Raw genomic sequence first — 16,261 nt, 5'->3', positions numbered from 1 at the left:
TCACTCCTAAGTTCCCCGAGTGCTTCATACAGTGGGAGGGCAGTGGAGAGAATTGGAGCAGAAAGGTAGCCTTTTGCTACCTGTTTCCCAAGAAGTCTTTGAATATTCTCTTAGAAGGTTTCTGTCAGAGTCCAAGGTTAGAACCAGATTCCCAGGATGGGCAGAATTAGCTCTGCTTTTGGGAAAGACTGTTTCTTCCCAGGGACTTGTCCTCCCCTTCTTCTACATTTGTGGTCTGTCAAGTTAAGAGTGGGGGAACAGATGATAGTGGGGTGGAAAAGAATGAATGAGGCAGTGCAAACCTACTATGGTACTTGGGAAACACCGGCAGGATTCAGGGTATACTGATGCTGACTCAGTGGTGCATTTTTTGGAAAGAGACCTTGTCATTGGGTTTAAATGACAGGTCCTTGATAGTTTACACAGCCGTCTTGCTAATTCTTGAAAACAAATGGAGCAAATGTACAGAGAAGTCACACCTTTATTGAAAATGCAGATGCTGAGGGTATAAGAGCGTTAGTGTCAGCAAAAGCTTATGAGCATCTGGCTAGAATTCCTCCACAGTCTTCGGGGAAAGAAGCACCTCTGAGCATTTATAGCTTCTGATCTCTCCTGTATTGTTCTCGTCTCCCCTTAAACCAATTCTACAAGCCAGAAAAAAAAATCGATTCAGTAGAGTAATCACGATAATAATCAGAAAACACACCATGTAACATTAGCTGCCCTCTATAATTTAGATTACACAGAAGAACCTGCTGTCTAAAATGTGGGAGGGCCTGGTATCCACCCCAGGACTGCAAAATAGTCCCCAGACAAATGTCCAAACGTTGCATGCCCTTCCCTGCTTCCTACAGTAATTCACTATCGAGGAAGTCAGCAGGATTTTCAGGGAGATGCACCAGCGTGCTTCAGATAATTAAGGGTCTGGGTGTCCTTATCTGTGTGGCTTCACCAGATGCTTCAAAACAGCAGAGGGACCAGGCATTTGGACTCTGCTTTCCCATTCCCTTCAGTCTCTGTTTAACCAAGTTTACATCAACATTATCAGTGCCGGGTTCTGACTGTCCACTATCCACACACCCAAATTACTCCTGTAAGGATAAATCTATGCTTAGTTTTCAGTATTTCAAATAATTTAGGATCCCAGCACTCAGCAGGCAGAGGTGGGCGGATCTCTGTTAGTTCCAGCCCAGCCTGGTCTACAGAGTGAACTCCAGAACAGGCACCAAAACTACACAGAGAAACCCTGTCTCAAAAAAACCAAAAAAAAAAAAAATACAATTTAGGATCACGGAACTCTCTGATTCTTTTCAAATTAATTCAAATAAGTTAATTTGAGTTAATTTGAATAATATATATTTCATAACTTCAGTGGGATGTCTCCACAGAGACATTCTTAAGAATATTAGTGTTACAAGGAGTTACACACACATTTCTATATCAATATATTATTAATACAATTATTAATTCATAGAATGTATACATATCTTATATGCTAAAACACACATTCATAATTATCTACAGGACACATGTATGTGTGATACATACGTGTCTAAGGAGTGTGTTCTTTTTGGAAGTTGTGCTTCATCTTGAAATGAGCCATTTTAAGTGGATTGTATTTTCTTAATCCATTTTATACGCACAAAGAGGATAAAGCTTAAAAGTCATTTTAAGGGGGCTGTAGAGATCTCTAAGAGTTAAAAGCACTTGCTGCTCCTGTAGAGGACCCAAGTTTGGCTCCCATCACCTATATAAAGTAGCTCATGACTACCTTTAATTCAAGCTCCAGGGGACTTGACAACCTCTTCTGGCCTCTGAGGGTACCTGAATTCATGTTGCATATAGACACAGACATATCTATACACATGAATTGTTTAAAAAAACATTAAAAAACGTGTCATTTTGAAAAATGATGAGGTAAAAAAAAAATATCACAACACAACAACTTCACCCACAGGATGAAAGTATCCAAGATACAAAGCAAGTTCTAGAACAGCTGTCTTGCCAAATTGTCTTCTCCTTACCTGAACTCTAGCTTCAGTCACACCTATCCATCTTGCCAGCTGTTTTCTGAGGGCAAAAAGGCAGAGGTTCAGTACTGGGCATCTTGGGTGAAATAAAATATGTGAAAGATACTTTATATTTGTTTTTAAATGTTTGTCCCATCCTTTACCTTCTGTGACATTCACTTTGAAGATTTTGAAGCTTAAAAAATTCTGCTGGTAATTTTGTTTATTATCATCATCCATTAATGGACATAAAAACACACCACATCCCTAATAAGCATTTGAAAAACACTAATATTGACAGCAAAAACCTCAAAAGAAATGCTCTGAACATCAGGAGACTTTCTCAAATAATAAAACAAAAGCTACAAAACAAACATAAAGAGGAAAAACCCGTGTGAGGCTTTTGTCAGGATTGAAGGGCAAGCTCAAATAAAATATGGATTAATGCGGAACATCTGAAGATTTCTAATGTTTAATTAACTCATGAGGATGCCCAGCCTGCAGATCACCAGGGAAATGACATGTTACATTTATTTGTTTAATTTATTTAGTGTGTGTTAGTGCATGCATTCCATAGGTGTAGGGGTGTGCATACCTGTGCAGGTCAAAGGGCAACTGATGGGTGGTGGTTCCCTCCTTCCACCGAGAACGTCACCCTCTATTATTTTAACCATCCAACCTTTCACACTTCTTTTAACAGGGCTTTACTCATATAGAAGACATTGCCCAACGTTTTCCACTCTGATTCATTGAAATACTATATGAAAATACCTTCATTCCCATTGTCTTAGGGTTACTACTGCTGTGATGAAAATACCATGACCAAAAGCAAATCAGGGAGGAAGGTGTTTATTTGGCTTACACTTCCAGATCATCATTGGAGGAAGTCAGCATAGGAAGTCAAATAGGACAGGAACCTGGAGGCAGGAGCTGATGCAGAGGCCTTGGAGGGGAGCTGCTTACTGGCTTGCTCCTCATGGCTCCTTTAGCTGCTTTCTTCTAAAACCCAGAATGACCCACCAGCCTAGGGCTGGTACCATCCACAGTGGTCTGGGTCCTCTCAGATCAATCAATAATTACGAAAATACCTTACAGGCTTGTCTACAGCCTGATCTTATGGAGGCATTTTCTCGACTGAGGCTCCCTCCTCTGATGACTCTAGCTTGTGTCATGTTGACATAAAACTAGCCAGGACACCCATTTTTCATGACTCTCACCCCTACCCTAGCACACTAGTGCAGGAAGTCTGGCGGCCTTGATTTTGGAAGTGGTTTTTATTTAGATAGGGTAAGAGAGAGGCCGAGGATATAGTTCAGAAGGTAAAGGTGATGGCCAGCCAGCTTGATGGCCTGAGGTTGATCCTGGGACTCCCACGGTGGAAGTAGAGAAGAGACTAACTCAAGTTGTATTCTGACCACTGCGTGTGTCAAGTGAAACCTACGCCAAGAGAAACACATTCCCACACCCACAAACAAAAACACAACAAAGGAATAAATAATAAGCAATTTTGAAGGGGTGGCAGGAGGAGGACCAGGGAGAAAGCCAAAAGCCATCCCAGGAAACAGGGAGTAAAGGCCAGGATATCTGCTTACCTTACTTCTGCACTGATGTAGTGACTATGCTGGAAAGACCGCTCCAGCTCCTGCAACTGCCACGGGCTGAACTTGTAGTGGAAGCAACGCTGGCGCACCAGCACCGTCACTGGCTGCGCACTTTCTGCAAGCCACAGGCCCTCTCCAGCCGGCTTCTTAGATGGCTGCTTCTCATTCTCGTGGTCACTGCCACAGGCGCCCTCTTGGTTCCCGCCATCCTCGAGGCCTGCAGCATCAGCAGCCGAGGGGCCTTCTCCACTTAATTCTCGGGCTCTTTCCCCTTCCGCTGCTGCGGCTTCCCGCCCAGGCTGGCCTTGTCCACTCGCTTCCTCATTTCTCCCCTCTCCAGCCGGCAAGAGCATGGGTGCGTTCGCACCTAGAAGTGGGGAAACAGAGGAAGACAAGAGTCAGAGCCCAGGGTGGTCTGATGGTGCCGTGAATTTGCGGCAAAGCCGGCAGTGCACGGCACCTTTCTCGTCGTCTCTGTGGGACACTCCTCTCCTCATGGACATCTCCAACCCACCATTCCCAACATGCACTGACCATTCGATTTTTTTTCATCCTCATCGAGTCCCCCATGAAGCAAGTAGTTGGTCTCTCGGCGCTCCATGTCCTGAATGCTCACTTGCAGCTTGCCTCAGCAGACTCTGAGTTGGAGCTCCTGGCGACTACGAAAGCCCGGGCTTCTCAACCAGGAAGAGCTCTCTTTTTGCCCCGGGGCCAGTAGTACAGGTTACTAACTATCCAATCGTGAGAATGTTATCCTGGCTCCCATTTGACCTCCTGCTGCCACGAGTTGAGCCCGTGGAGTGCAAAACAGAGAAGTTAGGTCAGAAATGAGCAGGATGTGTTTGCAGGGAAGGCACCGTCCTTGGGATGCACGCGAGACTCTCCAAGTTGCAGCTTTGCCTTGGTAAATTATCTTCCTAGGGAAGGTGTGATGGTCAATTGTGCCAACAGACTTGTATTGAAGAAGAAAAACTCCGGAGGCTTTGGAGAAATGTTTTTAGACTATCACTTGGTTACTTGCGGGTGCTTTTTCATGATTTTAATTCCAGTACTCTGGGGACAGAAGAAGTGGATCTGTTCCAGGCTAGTCTGGTTTTACACAGTGATTTCCAGGCCAGACAGAACCACAGCGAGACAATCCCTTCTCAAGGCCTAGTAGTTCACACTAGGCACCTGTTAATTGACAGAGAACAGAAATAAAGATTATCCATGGGGTCTTTTTCTTTGGGTTTTCATAGAAAGTGAATTTAGAGTCTGTCTTATTTGCGTGGTCTACCTTTACAGGAGCTTGGGCATGGATTGGGGTTTAGTAGTACTGTTAAGCCTTGTTAGTGCTGTTAAGTACTGTGGGCCTGTGAGAATTGTCACATCTGTGCTGAGGTTCCTCACCTTTCTCTTGAACACATACACTTCTAATGCCGTCTCTGAATGATCAAAGGGTCAAGACCAGGCCTTGATCTCCATCTAGGAACTGTCTGTCAAGCAGCCCCTTCACTGGTATGTGGTCAGGCTGGTCCCAAGGCAGACAAGTTTTCGCAACATGTCCTGGTCACTTTGAGACTAGAAAGGACCCCGAAGATCCAATATCTCTATCCCCAGGCAGTTCCTTTTCTAGCATGCCTGAGGAGGAGTTCTTTTCCCACTGAAAGACATACCTCAGAATTCTGGAACTATCTCCAACTAAATCTCCATATGTTGTTTCCTGCCCTTTGCTCTTTGCTGTGTAGCCCGAAACTGCTGCCGTCAAGGAGCGCAGACCCTGAGAATTTTTTACTCTCTAGTTCTGGTCGAGATTGCAAAGATACTCATTTCTGAGTTGGTGGTGTGGCTTATTGCATGGAGCCCTTGCCTAGCATGCATAACACTATTCATGGCTACTCCTCAGCATGGTATAAGGCAGCCCGGAGTCTCAGGTTTTAATGCCTGTAATCTTAGCATTCAGAAGGTAGAGGCAGAAAGAGCAGAACATCACCTTCAGCTACAGTTTATTTGAACCTAGCTTGGGACACATGCACACTGTCTAAATAAAAAAAAAATCCATCTCCTCCCCCAAATTCCAATATCTCCATTTTCAAATATGGTACTAGGCAATGGGACCTGATTTAATTTTGAATTCACTGATACATGCTCCTTGTCTTAACATGTGATCTTTCCTCAAAAATGTTCCTAGGATGTTTGAAAAGAAAAGTGCCGTTTACTGCTTGTGGTTACAATATACATAGGAGTTATAGCTGGGTAGACTATTGACTGCTTTTCTCCCTTGGCAGCTTGCATTGCACCTTCTGAGACTATGAAAGCCAGTCCTGGGTGGGGGAGGGGAGGCTTCCAGGTGGGTTCCAGCTGGATTATTCCTCCAAGTCCTGTGTGTGAAGTGTGTCATGTCTCCAGCAATACGGACTAACCGTCAGTTCTGGGAGGCCACTAAAAGCAACAGCAGTAGCCAGATGATTCTCAGATCTTTTCACTCTCTCCAACTGCCCTCCCTGGCCAACAACTTGAAATGGGGTTTCTTATGCCTGGTATTGGGGGTTTTGTTATATAGTCTATGCCTCTTGGGGGAGCAATGTCAGCCTGAGTGGGATAACTTAGCTTACAAAATGTATTTTTTCCTAAGTTATTCTAAGCTCTCTCTCTCTCTCTCTCTCTCTCTCTCTCTCTCTCTCTCTCTCTCTCTCTAAGCGTATGTATGTGTGTTTATACACATAGATTTACATTTATTATGTGTAATTTTAGGTAAATAATTCCTTTTTTTTCAGACATTATTAGTGTTGTTTTACCCTCTCTCTCTCTGTTTATTGACCTTCCTCCCAACTCCCATTTCCCTCTTCTCTAGTGCTACCCCCTCCCCATGGTCCCTTTTTGCTTTGCTGCTTTCTGGTTATGTACCAGCATCTGAAGGTTTGGAACTACGGTTCTCACATGAGGGAGACCATGCTACGTTTGTCTTTCTGGGTCTGGGTTATCTCATTCTATATAATTTTCTAGTTTCATCCACTGCAGATTTCATAATTTCATTTTTTCTTCACAGCTGAGTACTATGGTGTAGTGTGTATGTACCACATTTTCACGATCCATTCATCACTTGAAGGACATCTAAGTTGTTCCCATTTCCAAGTTATTATGAATAGGGCAACAGTGAACACGGCTGAACACATTTCTGTGGAATAGGATGTTTTGGACACGTGCCAAGGAGTAGCTGGGTCATCTGGTAGATTTTGTTTTACCTTTTTGAGACTTCTCCAAACTGATTTTCAGAGTGGCAACAGCACTTTGCAGCCACATCTACAGTGAGCAAACCTTCCCCTTTCCCATATCATTACCAGTCTTTGTTGTTGGTTTTTTTTTCTGGAGTTCAGCCATTCTGACGGGGCAAGATGAAAGTAAAACCACTCAAAGTAGTTTTCATTGGCATTTTTGTAATTGCTAAGGATGTTGAACACTTTTTGAGATTTTCTTTAATTATTTTTTATTTCTTCTTCTGAGAACTCCCTGTCTAGATCCATAGCCCATTTTTTAAAGTAGGGTCATTTGTTTTCTTGAATTTAGTGGTTTTATTAGTTTGTTTGAGTGCTTTGTACATTATGGCTAGTAATTGTTCTTCAGATACACTGCTGGCAAAGATTCTCATTCACTTTGAGGGCTTCCAATGCAATCCAAATCAAAATCCCCACATTCCTCATAGAATTAGAAAAAAAGTTTTGATTATTTCTTTTGCTGTAAGAAGGTTTTTTATGAGTTTCCATTTGTCAATCATTGGTCTTAATTCCTGAGCAAATGGAGCCCTATTCAGAAAGTCCTCTCCTATGCATCTTGTAGGTATCTTGCAGGGTTTCATACTGAGGCCTTTAGCAATTTAGTCCATTTGGCATTAATTTTTGTTCCATTGGAGAAGTCTTCTTTGATTCAGTTTATTCGTAGACATTTTATTTTCTTTGGGGCCAATGTAAATGGAGTGTGTCCTTGATCTCTTTCTCAGCATGCTTTTTGGTGGTGTATAGAAAAGGCTACTGGTTTTGTATTTTTGTTTTGTTTTGTTTGAGACAGAGTTTGACTGTGTAGCCCTGGCTGTCCTGGAGCTCACTCTGTAGATTAGGCTGGCCTCGGACTCACAGAGATCTTCCTACCTCTGCCTCCTGAGTGCTGAGACTAAAGGCATGTGCCACAACCATCTGGTTTTGTAATTTGATTTTGTATCCTACTACTCTCTCTCTCTCTCTCTCTCTCTCTCTCTCTATATATATATATATATATATATATATATATATATATATATATATATATATATATATATATATATATATATAAATCATATGCCTGTATTTGGCTTGCAAGTATTTTTTTTCTTTTATTCCCATAAAAAGTTCAGGTAATGCAATTGCAGTAGCCATCTCTAAACCCAGATCTGGGTGTGAATGGAGATACAAAGACCCCAGGGCTAACTGGCTGAACTGGGGAATGCCAGGTTCATTGAGAGACTTTGTCTCAAAAAATAAGGTAGAGAACAGGAGGTGGTGGTGTACATCTTTAATCCCAGCACTCGGGAGGCAGAGGCAGGTGTTTTGCTGTGAGTTCAAGGCCAGCCTGGTCTACAGAGCAAGTTCCAGGACAGCCAGGGTTGTGACACAGAGAAACCTGGTCTGGAACCTCCCACCCCCAACAAAGAAGTAGAGAACAATTGAGAAAGACACCTGACATGGATATCTGGCTTCCACATCCATAAACACACACATGCATACCCCACCAACACACACAACACCATAAAGAAAATTCAATAATATTTGGAAGTAAGGTATTACCTCCCTATTTTAATATCAGTTTATATGATTTTCAAGTGATCTTTGATTCACTGAAGTCTTTTGCCTAGAATTAAGTTTTGTCTGTTATCAAGGTTTGGGGACATTTCTTTGGATTTTACTTGTCTGTTTGTATATTTTTCTAGATTTTTCTTCAAATCTTTATTTTATCAATATTGTAACTTCTTAAATAGTTCCTGTAAATGAGATACCCCTTAAAAATTCAAGAAACCCCCAGCGTCCTACATTATTGTATCTACCTGTGGCTCTTTGTACCTGGAATCTTCCAGAGTCACAGATGATGTGAAAAGACACTGAGAAGAAGCAGGATGTCTCCATTCCCAAAGCTCATAGTCCCAATGATTTCATTACTGATGCAGAAGTTGACACTCACCCCACCCCATGCATGGCTGGAATTCCTCAGCAGCTGCTCTGACAGATGCAGACCCCAGATGCCTGTAACTCTTGTTGTGCTCTGCCCCTCACTTCTGGTCCTGGAAACACAGGCTGATGCTCCCGAGAGGCCAGAGTGGCATCCTTCACGTAAGTGAAAAGAGAGGCTTGGGGTGACGTCTGCTCTCGGGACCTTTATTTTATATGTTGGGATTTTGTCTGCATGAATGTCTGTGCACCATGTGCTTGCAGTACCTGAGCAGTCGAAAAGATGGGGGAGAGGGTGGATATCCTGGGACTAGAGTGTTGCCATGGGTTTGGAGTGTGTGAGCAAGTTGGTCTCTGATTTTTTTTTTTAACTTTTATTGATTCTTTGTGGGTCTCACATCATACATTACAATCCCACTTGTCTCCCTGTCCCATCACATCTGCCCTCTGCCTTTGTAAGCTCCCTCCAAAAACAAAGCTCAATTTAAAAGAACAAACAAAACAAAGAAACAAAACAAAAAAGGAGAAGAACCTTGTCGTGGAAGCTGTGCTGTGGCACTTTGAGTCACACAGTTTGCCCTTTAGTCCCTACATTTTTACTTGTAAATGTTCATTGCCACAAGTCACTGGTCTGGTTTGAGGCGTGTGGTTTCTGCTTCACCACTGATAATGGGCCCTCACTGGGGCTCCTCTTGGACATCTTGTTGTTGTCCTGTGTCGTAGAGATCCTGCTGATTTGGATCTATAGGTCCGTCCCCTTGACATGCTCTAACAGTTCATAGATGAGGTGGATATTGGGGTAGGCCAACAGAGCCCTTGTTCTGGGCCTGGGTGGTAGCTGGCTTGGTCAGCCTGCCAGCTCTCCCTCATCATCACCACCCCAATGGACTCTCTAGCACTGCCTCGGACAGCTCATCCAATTCAGCCTGCAGCAGGGGGCGGGAGCCGGTTCTCCTGCTCTCAGGCCCTCAGATCCAGCTCACTCACATTTACCCCACCAGGGCCAGCTCTACTGTTTTGCCCAGGCAAGGTGCGGGGGGCCTCTCTCCATATTACTATCAGGGGAACACAGGGAGGGGAGTAGCTCTCCTGCTATTATGCCCCCAGGGCTGGCTCACCTGCCCACCCTACGCAACAGGGTCAGCTCTAGTGTGCTGCCCCGGTGGGGTGCAGGGTGTGCTCTCCTGTGTGCTGCAGCAGTCGAGGGCAGGACCAGTTCTCTCACTCATGACCCTGGGGCTAGCTCTCTCTCCTAGCAAGGGGTGGAGCGGGGAGGGCATCTTTCCCTCATCCATGCCATCGCATGGCAGATGAGGGAGGGCAGGGTCAGCTCTGTTGCTCTCACACCCTCAGGGCTAGCTTACCTGAGTCCCTGACAACAGGGTCAGCGCTAGTGTGCTGTCTTTGTATATTTGTATCATAAAAGTCACTTTTGAAACTGAGGCTTTCTGCTGGATGCCTGCATGTTAGCTATGTGCTCTAGGTCCCGAGAGCAGACATCACCCCAAGCCTCTCTTTTCACTTATGTGAAGGATGCCACTCTGGCCTCTCTTGGGAGCATCAGCCTGTGTTTCCAGGACCAGAAGTGAGGGGCAGAGCACAACAAGAGTTACAGGCATCTGGGGTCTGCATCTGTCAGAGCAGCTGCTGAGGAATTCCAGCCATGCATGGGGTGGGGTGAGTGTCAACTTCTGCATCAGTAATGAAATCACTGGGACTGTGAGCTTTGGGAATGGAGACATCCTGCTTCTTCTCAGTGTCTTTCCACATCATCTGTGACTCTGGAAGATTCCAGGTACAAAGAGCCACAGGTAGATACAATAATGTAGGATGCTGGGGGTTTCTTGAATTTTTAAGGGGTATCTCATTTACAGGAACTATTTAAGAAGTTACAATATTGATAAAATAAAGATTTGAAGTATTAGTCTCATTCTGAAATCACAAGAAATGTATACTTTGTGAAGATATCTTTTTCTTTCTTTCTTTCTTTCTTTCTTTCTTTCTTTCTTTCTTTCTTTCTTTCTTTCTTTCTTTCTTTCTTTCTTTCTTTCTTCTTTCTTTCTTCTTTCTTTCTTTCTTTCTTTCTTTCTTTCTTTCTTTCTTTCTTTCTTTCTTTCTTTTTTCCTTCCTTCCTTCCTTCCTTCCTTCCTTCCTTCCTTCCTTTCTTTCTTTCTTTTTCTCTCTCTTTTTTTCTTTTTTCTTTTTTGGTTTTTCGAGACAAGGTTTCTCTGTGTAGCTTTGCACCTTTCCTGGATCTCGTTCTGTAGACCAGGCTGGTCTTGAACTCACAGAGATCCACCTTCAAGAAGATATCTTAAGTGTCAGTTAGCTTGTGCTCTGCAGAAGAGGGACAATATGCCTACTGGGTTTGGGTTGGGGGACAATAGAGAGAAGCCTTATTATGGCCTGGAAAGGATGGGCTCTTCTCTTTCTTTAGAAGCAGCAAGACTTCTCAGAGAGTGGCTGAAGAGCCCTGTGTATGCCATGGAAAGGGATAGAAGAGAAGAGTTTGTGGAGCAGCCTAAATGAAAAGACACTGTGCTGCTTCCCAAGAATCCTATGAATGTCCTATAAGGAAGTTTCTCAGAGATCAGGATTAAAATAAAATTCTGAGTATGGCCAGAATCAGTTCTGTCTAGATAAACACTTTCTCTCCCCAGGGTCTTGTCCCACCTCTCTTATATATTTTTGGTTCTAAATGGTAGGAGAAGGGGTGAACCCAGCATGATAGGTGAACAAAAAAGAATGTGTGGGTCAGTGAAAACCTACTATGCAACTTGGAAAGGTCTTGTGATATAAAAGGCCTGCTTAAGGTAGAGCAGCAATTTCATCTCATGCAGAGAGGCCTTGTTATTCTGTCTAAAGGAAATTTCCTTGATAGCTTATACACATACTTGACTAAACCAGAAGACACATGAAGCATACTTATTGTGAATCCATAATCTTTATTGAAATACAAGTGCTTTGGAGATAAGAGTATAATAACAAATTGTTGGTGGCAGAGCAAAATGTCATCTGTATCTGGCACCTGGGTGAGAGCGGCTCCCCCACAATCTTCAGAGAAAGATGTTCTGGGAAGCAGGAGGAGAACCCCTGAGTGTTTATAGCCTCTTATATCTCCTGTATTGTTCTCTCCTCTTCTGAAACCATCTCTACAATGAGTGAGAAAAAGGAATTGGTTCAGTGTAGTAAACTTATAGGACTGCAACTGAAAAACATATCATGTACCCTTACATATCAGTGATAATTTAGATCCCACAGAAGAACCTGCTGTCTCCCTACTCTAATGCTGTGTGGGGCTGAGGAGCTGGCCCAGGGTCCACTGCTTGCCTAGAATGTGGGAGGCCCTGGTTTCCACCCCAGAGCTGCAGAACAGTCCCAGGAAAAGTGTTCAAAGGTTGCATGCCTTGTTTCCCTCTGTACTGCAATGCACCCTGGAGAATGTGAGCAGCATTTTCAGGGGGCTACACCAGTGTCTATATCAGCTTTATGAGTCCTGGGTTCAGCCTGTGAGCTATCACCTCACTCAAATTGCTCCTGTAAGAATAGAATTTATGCTTCATTTTTAGTGTTTCATATAGTTCAGGGTCATGGAGCCCCCAGCTACACTAATTTGAATCCTTTGTATGTCACAAACCCAGTATGACTCACAGAGAAACCCTACCTAAAGGATATCAGCATTACAAGGACAGTTATACACTGAATGTATGTATATATTTATTTATCTATATGTAATTAATATAACTGTATATATATTATATTGTAGCTGAAGTTTTCTCCAGTCCTGCCTGGCCCACGGTCAGGCTAAATCTCTCTCACCCACCAGTCCCACAGCCTCTCAGACCCAACCAAGTAAACACACAGAGACTTATATTGCTTACAAACTGTATGGCTATGGCAGGCTTCTTGTTATCTAGTTCTTCTATCTTAAATTAACCCATTTCTATTAATGTATACTTTGCCACGTGGCTCGTGGCTTACCAGTACTTTATATCCTGCTCTTCATCGTGGCAGCTGGCAGCATCTCCTCTCTCTCAGCCTTCCACTTCCCAGACTTCTCTCTCTTTGTCCCGCCTATACTTTCTGCCTGGTTACTGGCCAATCAGTGTTTTATTTACCAATCAATCATAGCAATACATTCACAGCACAGAGAACATCCCACAACACTATATACCTATTTTATAAGTTAAAAAGGTGTATGTTTGTAACTTATCCATAGGATATATGCATATGTAACATATATGTGTTTATGGAGTAAAAGTAGTTTTGTACTATTCTTTGTTTCTTTAGGAAGTTATGTTCCATTTTGAAATGTGCCCTTTCTGTAAGGAGGCTTCCTTATTCTGTTTCTACTCACAAAGACAATAAAGCTCAAAAGTCATTCTGAGGGGAATGCAGAGATGCTCAGTGGTTAAGAGCACTTGTGGCTCTTGCAAAGGATCAGAGTTTGGTTCCTAGCATCTATCGTGGGTAGATCACAACTACCTGTGACTCCAGCTTGAGGGCATTTATGGCATCTTCTGGATTCTTTAGGTACTTGCACACATGTTGTATATGCACACAGAGACATACACATAATAAAATTAGAAAAGTAAATCTTAATAATCATTTTGAAACAGTGTTATGTCAACAACAAAATAATTTCATGGATAAGAGAAAAGAGCCCAAGACATAAAGCAAGTTCTAGAATGGCTATGCTGCCAAATGGCTTTCTTCAGTTTACTGACCTTCACTGTGGCTTCACTCACACCCATCCATCTGGCTAATTGTTTTCTGAGGGTAAAAATGGCAGATGTTCAGTATTTAGCATTATGGATGAAATAATATGTGAAGGACATTTTATATTTATTTTAAAATGTTAGTCCCAACACCTACCTTCTGTGACATTCACCTTGAAGATTTTGAAGCTTTAAACAAATTCTACAAGCAATTTTATTTTATTATTAATGTACCATTTATAGACGTGAAAACCCATGCATGTCCCCAATAAGCAATTTTAAAAGCACCAACACAGACACCAACAACCTCAAAAGATATGCTCCTAACACTGAGTGTGGTGGTGTAGGAGACTTTGCCTCTACAAACAAAAGAAAACAAAACAAAGAAAAAAGCTTACAAAGCAAATATATACACAAAACCCTGTGTGAGGCCCTTTGTCAGGACAGAAGGATAAACTCAAAAGAAGAAGGATAAATAAAGAGCACATGAGGGTTTCTATCGAGGACATCCAATGTGCTGATCATTGGGGAAAATTGAATATTACATTTATTTTAATTGTGTGTGCGTGTGCACGCCTGTATGCTCCAGCACCATAGTAAACATGTGCAGGTTAGAGGACACCATGGATGTGGATTCTGAGGATGGAACTCAGGTTCTCCAGCTTGGTGACAAGTGTTTTTACCCGCTGAACATCTCACTAGACCTGGGAAATAAAATATTTAAACCACAACAGACAGAAAAGGAAAATGAAAAAAAAAAGTCCTCCACAATACCAGCAGTCCCTTCCAGAATTCCCAGAATGAGGGAGGCTCAGGTACCAGGCCAGCCTGGACTACAGAGTGAGATCATCCATTAGAAAATAAGACTAAACAGAAAAAACCCCAGGTAAGCTGGAGTATGCCTTAGATCTCAGTCCAATATTAAACATCATTTTTATGGATTCTTTTTGGTGGAAAAGGTGGCAAAAAAGAGAGGTCAAAAATATCAGGAGAAAGTTGGGGGGTCAGGCTTGGCCAATTTCAGCACTTCGGAAATGGAGGTGGGTGAGTCTCTGGGGGTTTGAGTCCAGTATGCTCTACTGGCCTCAAATGTGAGTTCCAGGCCAGGAAGGGATTCATAGTGAGACTATGGAGGTGGGGGTTAAGGAGAAAAATGTTCCAATGAGTTTATAATTATAAAAACTAAAAGAAAATACCCAATGTACAGATTTATTAAAACTTTTAACAAGTGCAGGATGTCACTCTGTACTATCCCAACCATACCTCAGCCTTGTACACCTCTTTTAAAAGGACCTTACTAATATAGCAGACATTACCTGAAGTTTTCCACTTGATTTATTTACATATTATATGAAAGTACCTTCATTCAAATTTTGCATGACTCTTACCCTTGTCCTAGAATCATAGTGCCGAAGACAGGATCCAGAGGCCTGAATTTTCCAAGTGACTAGCTGACAAGATGGCAGAGTGGGAAACAACACTTGCCTGAAAGCCTGATGATGTGAGTTTGATGTTCCCGGACCATATAACTTATTCCTGCAAGTGTCCTCTGGCATCCACATGTGCCAAATGGTGTGTGTACACACACACACACACACACACACACACACACACACACGCTCACTAACACACACCACCAAATAAATGAAGTTAAAAAATAATGTGTAGTTTTTAAAAACGAGGGCATGTGGGGGACCAGAGAGAAACTCAACCGTCATCGTGAACCTGCGCGTGCTCCCCTCAAATAGGACACCAGGCTCGGAAAAATCCTCACCTTGCTTCTATGCTGATGAAGTAATTGGTCTGGAAAATACGCTCCAGTTCCTCCAGCTGCCACTGGGTGAATCTGTGGCGTAGGCGACGTCGAGGCACTGGCCTTGGCACAGACTGGACTCTCTCACCCTCCATACCCTCAGGAATCAGCTCCTTTGGTTGCTGCTCACTCTCCTGGCCTCCTCCAGCTCCACCATCTTCCTGGTTCATGTCGTCATCTACCAGGCCTGCAGCTCCAGCAGCAGTGTGGCCTCCTTCTCCACTTAATTCCTTTTCTCTTTCCCCTTCTGCCGCTGTGGCTCTCCACCCTGGCTCACGCTTTCCACTCTCTTTCTCATTTCTTCCCTCTTTAGCTGGTAAAACCTTCGAACCTGGGAGTGGGGAAACAAGAAGTTGAGGCACCTGGGAAAGGGCCCAGTGTAGGTGTGAAATTGCAGCGAAGCCGGAAGTGTGTGGAACCGTTACTCTTATGGAGATTGTTAAACCACCATTCCCAACTGATTACTGACCATTTCCTCCTATTCCCTCATCCTTATCAACTCCAAGACTGAACAAGTAGTTGATCTTGTAACACTCTATACCTTGGATGCTGTTCATTTTTGTTCTACATCTGTAGGCTGAGCTGTTACCTCTTCTAGTTCCGTTATAGAGTAGAACTGTGACCCTTGACCTGGAAGAGATTTCTTCCAGCCTACCCCCCATTACTATGTGTCCAGTTATAGAAGTAGTGTCCTGGCTTCATACCCATTACCTGTTGCTGTGTATTGGGCCCTGAAGTGCCCAAATGAGAGCAGTTTGATGCTTCAACCAGCAGGATGTGTTTGTAGGGAGGGCAAAGTTCCTGGGCAAGTAGAGATACTGAAATGGCTTTTTTTAACAGGTAGCGAGAACATTACATTTTTATTTTGCATGACATTGTGACAAGACATCGTTGCCTATGAAGTTTACTCTTTTTTATTATTAAGCAATTTTCTATTTATGTTACA

General features: G+C 43.1%; 2 protein-coding genes across 2 annotated transcripts; both read right to left on the bottom strand.

Moving 5' to 3' along the window:
- Positions 1-463: 463 nt before the first annotated feature.
- LOC102927584 (rhox homeobox family member 2-like) lies at positions 464-4,284 on the bottom strand. Its single transcript, XM_006993615.4, has 4 exons — positions 4,145-4,284; positions 3,602-3,977; positions 2,025-2,070; positions 464-644 (listed from the first exon to the last, which is right to left on the bottom strand). The coding sequence occupies exons 1-4, from the start codon at positions 4,209-4,211 to the stop codon at positions 594-596; spliced, it is 540 nt and encodes a 179-aa protein (XP_006993677.1). The 5' UTR covers positions 4,212-4,284; the 3' UTR covers positions 464-593.
- A 7,520-nt stretch (positions 4,285-11,804) lies between these two features.
- Positions 11,805-15,946, bottom strand: LOC102920168 (uncharacterized). The gene is made up of 4 exons (XM_042269474.2): positions 15,857-15,946; positions 15,277-15,646; positions 13,512-13,557; positions 11,805-11,936 (listed from the first exon to the last, which is right to left on the bottom strand). The coding sequence occupies exons 1-4, from the start codon at positions 15,870-15,872 to the stop codon at positions 11,886-11,888; spliced, it is 483 nt and encodes a 160-aa protein (XP_042125408.1). The 5' UTR covers positions 15,873-15,946; the 3' UTR covers positions 11,805-11,885.
- Positions 15,947-16,261: the final 315 nt, after the last annotated feature.

The sequence above is a fragment of the Peromyscus maniculatus genome, chromosome X (assembly GCF_049852395.1).
Source record: "Peromyscus maniculatus bairdii isolate BWxNUB_F1_BW_parent chromosome X, HU_Pman_BW_mat_3.1, whole genome shotgun sequence".
Classification (NCBI taxonomy): domain Eukaryota; kingdom Metazoa; phylum Chordata; class Mammalia; order Rodentia; family Cricetidae; genus Peromyscus; species Peromyscus maniculatus.
Note: the sequence above shows the minus strand (reverse complement) of the source record. Positions and strands in the feature narration are given on the sequence as shown.